Genomic DNA, 9,045 nt, shown 5'->3' on the forward strand with positions numbered 1-9,045 from the left:
GGCCTCATCCGCGCGCCCGGGCCCAGGCCGGGGTCCCGGGCCGAGCGGCCTGGGCCGCGGTCCCACCGCCAGCGTCGCCTGCGGTCAGCGCGAGGCGCTCCTATCCCCCCCCTCCAGAGGGTCCCACCTCTGCGATCCTGCTGGCCCCTCTGGGGAGGGGCGAGCCCTTTCTCCTCCTGGTGCGCGAGTCACAGGCCTTGAATGGAAGGGGAGTCTCTGCCTCCTAGGCCAGCCCTGGTCCCGGGGGCTCCCAACTCCGAATTCTTCACCCAAGCTGGAGGAAGGCTGGAAAGGTGGGGCTCAGCAGGTACCCACAGTAGCCTCTGCTGGGGTCAGAAGGGCGCTGGCATGTATCCTTGGAAGTATCAGTGTGAGGGCTCCCAGAGAAGTTTGTTTAGAGCGCTCTGGACCCGTACTGACCCCAGGCCCAGGATGTAGGCAGCCCCCTGACCATGGGCAGTGACTGTCCCGATCTCTGATCTCAGTCCGCCCAGATGGCCTCTGGACCTCCTAGGCACGGCAGATCCCTCCTTTTCTCTCTGTTAGAAGTTAGGAGACTTCCCTGGCGGTCCAGTGGTTAAGATGCCACGGTTCCACTGCAGGGGGCACTGGTTCAGTCCCTGGTCCAGGAATGAAGATACCACATGCTGTGTGGCGCAGCCTTAAAAAAAAAAAAAAAAGTTAGAAACCATCAGGGGAGGGGTAACCTGCCCACATTCCGCCCCCCTCTTCTTCTGTGGCCTTAAGCGTCCCTGTGGGAGGACCTAAAAGGGCTGAACTCAGAGTCGCCCCAGCTCTCAGAGCCTGGGGTCCCCCAGCAGAATGGGCCCACTGAAGCCCAGCCTCAGTCGGCGGAATGTTCTCTGTGGCCAGGGGCCTGTCGTCTCTGGAGTGGCGCTGGTGTGCCTGTAGGTTGGGGACAGAGTCTCTGGAGGGTGGAGGTGAGGAGGTCAGCCAGGGGGAGAGTGGCCGAGGGATCCAGCATGGGGCATCCGTCTGGTTGGAGGGGCCCCGGCGGGAAACAAAGCAGGGCAGGAGGTCAGGGAGGGTGGCTCAGCTGGCATAGGGATCAGAAGCCGGTGCTGCAGGGTCCTTGGTCTGCTCCCCCTGGAGAGGCTGTGTCCGCAGTTGGGGAGTGGGCTGAGCCCCTCAGTGCCCACCTTGGCCATCTTCCAACTGTGTCCTGAGGAGAAGGATGCGAGGGCACCCACCTGCGCCCCAGAGCGTGGCCTTGGGTCTGGGTGGGGCTGTTGGGGAAGGTGCTTCTAGGTGTGGGGCCAGCACAGCCACGCTGGTGTCATAGTTGGCCCCCGAGGGGTGTCACTGGCCTCCTCCCCTGGGGCACTCCGCCTCTCCTGGAGCCATCCCCAGCTAAGCACCAAGTACCAGGTGCGTGAGAGATGCATGATTCTCTCGCTCTCTGGGATTGTGTGTCTGGAGGCAGGGAGCCCCCCGGAGCTGGTGAAGGCTTCAGGACAGGGCGAGATTCTTCCACGCTGATAGGGTTTTCTGGGTCATCCAGGGAGACTTTGGCTGAGCAGCCCCTCCCCTAAACTGGAACTCCCAGGCTCCCCTTCCTCAGGCTGGAGAGTGGGCCTGTCTGGGGCAGGGTCGAGAGCGGCCCATTTCAAGTCCCGAGTTGGGCCCAGTGGACCTCACGGGCTGTCCACTTGCTCTGCAGAGATGACCGATCCCTTTTGTGTTGGAGGAGGCCGCCGGCTCCCGGGGTCCAGCAAGAGTGGGCCTGGGAGGGATGGCGGCCGGAATGAGGTCCGACTTCCCATGCTTCACGACCCACCGAAGCTAGGTAAGAGGAATCGGGGCGAGGTCGACTCCAGGTGGCCACGGGCGCCAGTGCTGGGCGTGGGCCTCCCGGGATGTCCAGCTCCTGAGAGGGAGGAGAGGTCCACCCTGGGTGGGCCACGGCCTCCTGCCCCTCGTGCCTGCAGGGAATGCAGCCTCTGAGCCTTGGTGTGTCGTGTGCTTCAGGGCTGCCGGTAGGCCGGGGTGGGCCGACAGTGCCCAGCCAGGCCCCTCTCTGCTTTGACCCGGGAAGTCCAGCCAGCGACAGAACGGAAGGGAAGAAAAAGGGGCGTCCGAAAGCCGAGAACCAGGCGCTCCGAGACATTCCTGTGAGCTCCCCGAGGGCTGGGTGGGACTCTCACAGGGTCTGCTGGGGAGCCCACTGCCTTGGCAGGCTCGCCTGCTGCGTGTCCAGTGCCGAGCCCTCAGCCCAGATCCACTGGCTGTTCCGTGCGTGAGGGCTTCGAGAGACGGCCTGGGGCCCAGCGGGTCCTGTACGGGGCTCCCACAGGCCTGGGGACAGTGCTGAGTCGGGGGCTGGGCAGCAGAGGCCTGGGTGGCTGCAGGGTCGATAGCCTGGCCTTTCCCACGCCCAGCTCTCCCTGATGAACCAGTGGAAAGATGAGTTCAAGGCGCACTCGAGGGTGAAGTGTCCAAACGCTGGGTGTTGGCTGGAGTTCCCCAGCATCTACGGGCTCAAGTACCACTACCAGCGGTGCCAAGGGGTAAGGGGCTGCGGCCTGGGGAAGGGGAGGCCTGGGGCCCACCCTGCCCTGGCTGTTGGCTTGGGGGTGTCCACGCCTGCCCTCTCCACCCAGGGTGCCATCTCAGAAAGGCTGGCCTTTCCCTGCCCCTTCTGTGAGGCTGCATTCACCTCTAAGACCCAGCTGGAGAAGCATCGGATTTGGAACCACGTGGACCGACCCCTGCCTGCCCCCAGGCCTGGGCCAGTGAGCCGGCCAGTCTCCGTCAGTCGGCCCGTTGGGGTCAGCAAGCCCATTGGAGTAAGCAAACCCGTCACAGTCAGCAAGCCCATCGGCATCAGCAAGCCCGTGCCGGCCAGCCGGCCTGTGCCGGTCACCAAGCCAGTGCCGGCCAGCAGGCCCATGCCGGTCAGCAAGCCAGTGCCGGCCAGCCGGCCCGTGCCGGTCACCAAGGCTGTGCCGGTCACGAGGCCTATACCAGTCACCAGGTCTGTGCCAATTGCCAAGCCAGTAACAGTCAACAAACCAGTGCCGGTCACCAAACCAGTGACCATCAACAAGCCGGTGTCTGTGACAAAGCTTGTGACGGTTACGAAACCCGTGCCAGTTGCGAAGCCGGTGACGGTCAGCAGGCCCATTGTGGTCAGTAAGCCGGTGACGGTCAGCAGGCCCATTGCCATCAGCAGACACACGCCGCCCTGCAAGATGGCGCTGCTGACCAAGTCTGAGAACAGAGCTCCTCGGGCTGCGGGGAGGAGCAGCGGTAAGAAAAGGTATGGGGACTCCTGCTGGGTGGGGTTGGGTGTCCCCGGCTGCAGCTCAGGGGTAACAGGGCCCAGAGCGGGCCCTCCCGCCCCTTACCTCCCTGCTCTCTGCAGGGCCGCAGACGGCCTGGATGCCTGCCCCCTCCCGCCCAAGCAGGCGAGGCCGGAGAACGGCGAGTACGGCCCGTCCACCACAGACCAGAGCTCAGCCTTCCAGCTGAGCACAGACCCCAGCAGCAGCCCCCTTTCTCTGGGCAGCAGAGCCTTGGGGGGCAAGGAGGTGCCGAGGGCCACGGGCCCCGTGTCCCCGCCTGAGGAGGGTGCGGAGCGCACGAAGCACAGTAAGACGAGAGCAGGGGGTGGCAGCAGGGCGGGGGCAGCGGCCAGCCGGCCCGAGCCTCCCAATGGTTATTTGACCAGAGCCTTGTCCTCTGTGTTCTCTCCCCCGAGTCAGGAAGGAAACAGAAGACACCCAAGAAGTTTACGGGTGAGCAGCCCTCCATCTCAGGGACTTTCGGACTCAAAGGTGAGGCCTGGACCAGCCGGGCACCTGTGGGGCCAAGCACACGCGGCGGCCGCGCCCTCAGCCTGCACCTGCCCCTCCCGCGTGCGCGCGTAGGCCTGGCCAAGGCAGAGGACAAAGCCCGTATCCACCGCGCCAAGAAGCAGGAGGGGCCGGTCCCTGAGGAGGTGCGGAAGAGGGGGCCAGCCCCCACCAGCGCTGTCAGCAAGGAGGTGCCGGCCCCCGGGGCCCACCCAGCCCCAGGTGGGAGCTGCCGGGGGCGGGGCACAGGCCGGGTCTTGAGGGTGGGGCGGGTCCCGAGCCGCGGGGACGGGGGCCAAGCATGGACGTCCAGGGCATCTGGGAGCTCCTGCCTGCCCCTGAGGCCCTGGCCCTGCTCCACAGGTGGCCCTGAGGAGCAGTGGCAACGGGCCATCCACGAACGGGGGGAGGCCGTCTGCCCCACCTGCAACGTGGTCACCCGAAAGACCCTCGTGGGGCTCAAGAAGCACATGGAAGTGTGTCAGAAGGTGAGGCTGCCCCCGTGCCTGGGAGGGGAGGCGCCCCGGGGCCGGCCTCTCACACGCGTGCCCGTCTGCAGCTGCAGGATGCGCTCAAGTGCGAGCACTGCCGGAAGCAGTTCAAGTCCAAGGCGGGCCTCAACTACCACACCATGGCGGAGCACAGCGCCAAGGTTTGCCGCTGGTCCGCCCCCACGCCTGCCCGGCTCTCACTGCTGGCCTCCCGCTAGCGGGGCTTCGTGGCGCCCGTGCCTGGCTAGGGACATCCGCGGCCGCAGCCCCTGGGCAGGGGCGGGGCCCTGTGGTGGCGGGGGCACTGAAGCTGGCCTGCCCCGCAGCCCTGTGACGCCGAGGCCTCGGAGGCGGGCGAGCGCGAGGAGCGGGAGTGGCTGCGGAAGGTGCTGAAGCAGGTGGGGCGGCTGCGCTGCCCCCAGGAGGTCAGTGGGCCGCGCGGGTGCGGGCGCCAGGCGGGATGGGGCCCGCCACTCTCCGGCCACTCACCTGCCCCCGGAACCCCAGGGCTGCGGGGCCGCCTTCTCTAGCCTCATGGGCTACCAGTACCACCAGCGACGCTGCGGGAAGCCGCCCTGCGAGGTGGAGACCCCTTCCTTCCCCTGCACCCACTGCGGCAAGACCTACCGCTCCAAGGCCGGCCACGACTACCACGTGCGCTCGGAGCACGCGGCCCCGGTGAGCGGCCCACAGCCCGGCCTCCTGTCCCTCGGGCACCAGGCAGGCGCGCCCGTGTGCTGCCTGCCACGTGTGCTCTGCCTTCCCTCCCGGGGGCCCACGTGCGTCGTGGGTCGGGGGGAGTGAGCCTGGGGTGGGCTCCCGTGTCCCCCGTGCGTTTGCTCATACGTGCTCTCTGTGGCTCATCCGGCCTCCCCCTCCCCACCCCCGCAGCCCCCCGAGGAGCCTGCGGACAAGGCCCCCGAGGCTGAGGACCTGTTGGGTGTCGAGCGGACCCCTAGCGGCCGCATCCGCCGCACGTCGGCCCAGGTCGCTGTGTTCCACCTGCAGGAGATCGCGGAGGACGAGCTGGCCCGAGACTGGACCAAGCGGCGCATGAAGGACGACCTGGTACCCGAGACTGCGCGGGTGAGCCCAGCCTCCCAGTCTCTGAGCCTGAGCCCCCGTGACCTGGGAGGGCGTGGTTGAGGGCTTTCTCAGCCCAGCAGGGAGCGTCCGGGTCACCTCCAGCCCAAGCTCCGAGCTCACCCTGGCGCCCGCCCACGTCTGCAGCTCAACTACACGCGGCCCGGCCTTCCTGTGCTGAACCCCCGGCTGCTGGAGGAGTGGAAGAACGAGGTCAAGGAGAAGGGCCACGTCAACTGCCCCAATGATGTGAGCCAGGGAGGCTGGGAAGGCATGGGAACGCTGGGACTCAGGACGGAGGGCCCAGGGCTGGCCTTGGCGGGAGCCCTCCACGTGGCCCCTGAAGGGTCCTCAGACGGAGCCTCACAGGCAGAGGGGCCTTGACCTCAGCCCTAGCGGCCCAGCCTGCCCACACCCCTGGGCAGGGGTGGCTCCTGGGATCAAGTCCCCCCGCTTGCCCCAGATGGGCCCCGGGTCCCCCGGGCTGGGCAAGGGGTGCACACTGGTGGGGGGGCACCTGCCGGAGGGCCCGCCCCCACGGTCGCCTCCTGCCCCCAGTGCTGCGAAGCCATCTACTCCAGCGTGTCCGGCCTCAAGGCCCATCTGGCCAGCTGCAGCAAGGTCAGTGTCCAGGCCCTCCCGGCGGCCAGGCGTGCGTGCTTGGTGCTCCCAGCTGCCCCCCAGGGGTCCGCACCCACCGGGTGTGCGCCCCTGCCCCTGTGGGGCCAGGGCCAGCGCAGCCCAGGACGCTCGCCGCCTCCAGCCCCAGCCATCAGTCACTCAGTCTTGGGTGGTTCTGCCTATGGGGGTTCCTCATCTGTGCTGGGACAGCCCGACCTGGGCTTGGGGTAAGGGCCCTTTGCAAAGGGCTGCGACCCTTCCCGGGAGCACCTGCCTCTTCTCACCCTCTCCTTGCTTCCCACCTCCCCTGCAGTGGGGACACCTTGGTGGTCCTGCCACAGAGTGGCCTCGTGGGTCCCCAGAGCACACCTGTCAGGCACCCATCCAGATAAGCCACACAGGTTGGGGTGGTCCTGGCTGCATCTGGGTACTTCTGGTCCTCCAAGGGCCAGTGGTGGGGGCCAACCTCCAGGGGCTGGACTGCCCTGTGCCTTCCAGGGGGACCACCTGGTGGGGAAGTACTGCTGTCTGCTGTGTCCCAAGGAGTTCAGCTCCGAGAGTGGCGTCAAGTACCACATCCTCAAGGCCCACGCGGAGGTGCGTCAGGGACAGGGGCCTGGTGGGAGAGCCCTGCTGGGCCTGCGGCTGGATGTGCTGGCCCCATGGAGGGGCCGGAAAGGGCAGGGGCGTCAGGGTGGCGGCTCTTCACTTGAGCGAGTGGGCGACGTTGAGGAACCTGCTGGTTTCTTTTCAGAGCAGCCTCCGGCTTCCCTAGAGAAGCTTGGGTGTCCCCAGGCCCCGGGTCCCCTGCCGCCTCGCCCTCCAGGGTCCTGGGCCCCAGGGTTTCCATCGCTGCTTCTGTCCCCCAGAACTGGTTCCGCACTTCGGCAGACCCGCCTCCCAGACACAAGGGCCCAGACTCCCTGGTGCCCAGAAAGGAGAAGAGTCCGGCTGGCGGGAAGAAGCGGGGCCGCAAGCCCAAGGAGCGACCCCCTGAGGATCCAGCCCCTGGGACGCCTCCCCACCGGGACGACTGGCCCCCAGGAGGCAGAGACAAGGGGGCCCGGGGCTCTGCTGGCCGGAAGCTGGGAGCCGGCAAGGCGCCCGAGAAGTGAGTTTGCAGCCTGGCAGGTGGGTGGGGCCCGGCCCCCTCTGTCCAGGGTGGGGCTCCAGAGCCTCCTGCCCTCCAGGCCTCCACCCCCCACCCCTGCCTGTTCATCTGTCCAGCGGGGGCGGCCAGCCCTCTCCCCTCCCCGAGGGTGGCCCTGCCCCACGCGGGCTGCCGCAGGGCACCTTGGGCAGGGGCTCCCGGGAGGGCCAGGGCAGCTGCAGAAGTGCAATAGTCTGGAGGGACCTTCGCGGGCCGGCAAGAGGACGGGCTGCAGCCTGGGCTTCGGTGCTGGGGTGGCACGGAGCAGGCAGGTGGCCTCTGGTCCTCGGCGTGTGAGCTCCGCGCCCCATCGGGGGTCCCTGGTGGCCCGTGGTTCTGGGCTGATGAGGGTACCTGAGCAGCCTCACCTCGTGACCCGACACTGGAACCCCAGCACCCCCCAGCTACCTCCCGGGACAGACCCCAAGTCTGACAGCTGCCGTGCTGACCTGCCCAAAAAAAATCCTGCATTTCTGCTCTCTACCTCTCCAGGCCCACCCTCCCCTGCGGTGCAGCCCCTGCTGCGCTCGGGCCCTGCCCCACGGGCCCGTGTCCATCGTGGTGGCAGAGGCAGCCCTGCTCCACCGTCCCCAGTCGTGCTCCCCACTCGGGGCCAGGCAGAGGCTCTGCTTCTGCAACTGCAGGGCTGTGGGGCAGGGGCCACGTGAAGTGAGCTCTGGCCTCAGCCTCCAGCTTCGCTAATGCCGCTGGCCTGAGTCGGGTAGCCTGATGGGTTTAGGGATGGGCCAGTCTGGGTTCCGGGGTCACCTGGGGCCCGCGGGCATGAGGGGCAGGGACCTGGGGCCTGGCTCGAGTAGTGACCACTGTGGGAAGCAGCCTCTCTTGCTGGCCTGGGTTGGCCTGTGGCCAAGCTCCCCTGGGAGCCTCCTTCCCCCTTTTTTAGCTGCTCCTTCGTTTCTGGTTGTGTGGCCTTTTGATGTGAGAGCCGAAGGCCCCAGGGGGAGCTTGGCCAAGGTCATAGTAGGTTGGTGGCAGCTCCAGGGCTCTGTCTCGGCTCTCTTTGGTGCCCTGAGGGCAGCGAGGTCTGTAGGTTGGGTCAGGTGGAGTCCAGGGCTCCTTGAGGATGCAGCCACGTGGTTTCTGACCTCCTGCCTGGGCCCCACCTTCCAACCATGGCGTCGCTGGGACAGGGAGGATGCTCGGAGCTGCTGGGTTCAGGTGGAGGCTCTTTTCCACTGGGGGGTGGGGGAGGGCTGAGGGCTCGGCCTTGCCGACCCCGGACGATGTGAATCTTGATGTTTGCCCGTGTGCGTGTGTCTCCTGGGTGTAGTGGATGCCAGTCTTGTTGCTGTGACAAGTAACAAACCTTTTTTTTAATTCTGTTTTTTATATGAAAACTCACAACAATCTGACATTTTGGTGCTAAGGGTTTCCTGGTGCCGACGGTGGATCTGGGGGCTGGGCTGGGGTCCCTCTCCTGCTCAGGGAGGCGGTGCTGACTGGGCACCCCTCTGCCCCCCAGCTCCTGTCCTCCTCCAGTCCCTGGAGAAGAGGGGCTCCAATCTGGGCTCAGCTCTCCTCACCCCGCACTAGGGAGACAGTTTCCAGGAGGGCTTTGGGGCCGAGGCACCATGCTGCCCGTCTCCGGCTTCTTCCTTCAGCCAGAGTGCTCTGACCCCGGGCAGTCCTGGCCTGATGTGCTAGGGAGGGGGTGCGGAGACATGGACTCCCCCCCACTCACACGCACCTGATCTGATCAGGGGGCAGAGGCCTGGGCAGGTGCAGGTAATCCAGCGTCAAAGGCTGAGGCAAGCAGCATGACTTCGGGGCAGGGGGGCTTTCTTTCCTGTGTTCCTGGGTGTCACTGGGGTACAGCTGGTGGAGGTGGAGGTGGGTCGGGCAGCCACTGCAGGGGCAGCTGCCG

The 9,045-nt window shown here is 66.9% G+C and overlaps 1 protein-coding gene across 3 annotated transcripts; it reads left to right on the plus strand.

Annotated features, from left to right (window-relative positions):
* Positions 1-231: 231 nt before the first annotated feature.
* Positions 232-7,609, plus strand: ZNF512B (zinc finger protein 512B). Of its 3 annotated transcripts, none has more exons than XM_024750433.1 (16): positions 232-293; positions 1,682-1,807; positions 1,990-2,132; positions 2,400-3,280; positions 3,386-3,612; positions 3,726-3,797; positions 3,891-4,037; positions 4,179-4,303; positions 4,375-4,467; positions 4,633-4,731; positions 4,814-4,984; positions 5,198-5,392; positions 5,537-5,638; positions 5,948-6,010; positions 6,509-6,607; positions 6,880-7,609. In XM_024750433.1, the coding sequence occupies exons 2-16, from the start codon at positions 1,684-1,686 to the stop codon at positions 7,123-7,125; spliced, it is 2,787 nt and encodes a 928-aa protein (XP_024606201.1). In that variant the 5' UTR covers positions 232-293; positions 1,682-1,683; the 3' UTR covers positions 7,126-7,609. The 3 variants fall into 3 exon arrangements, with proteins under 3 accessions (XP_024606201.1, XP_024606202.1, XP_024606203.1); XM_024750434.1 differs by lacking the exon at positions 232-293 and having other exon boundaries at positions 1,679-1,807; positions 2,400-2,528; positions 2,622-3,280; XM_024750435.1 differs by lacking the exon at positions 232-293 and having other exon boundaries at positions 1,679-1,807; positions 2,400-2,528; positions 2,685-3,280.
* The last annotated feature ends 1,436 nt before the right edge of the window (positions 7,610-9,045 follow it).

This window comes from Neophocaena asiaeorientalis, unplaced genomic scaffold, assembly GCF_003031525.2.
Source record: "Neophocaena asiaeorientalis asiaeorientalis breed wild unplaced genomic scaffold, Neophocaena_asiaeorientalis_V1.1 scaffold606, whole genome shotgun sequence".
In the NCBI taxonomy this organism is placed as follows: Eukaryota; Metazoa; Chordata; class Mammalia; order Artiodactyla; family Phocoenidae; genus Neophocaena; species Neophocaena asiaeorientalis.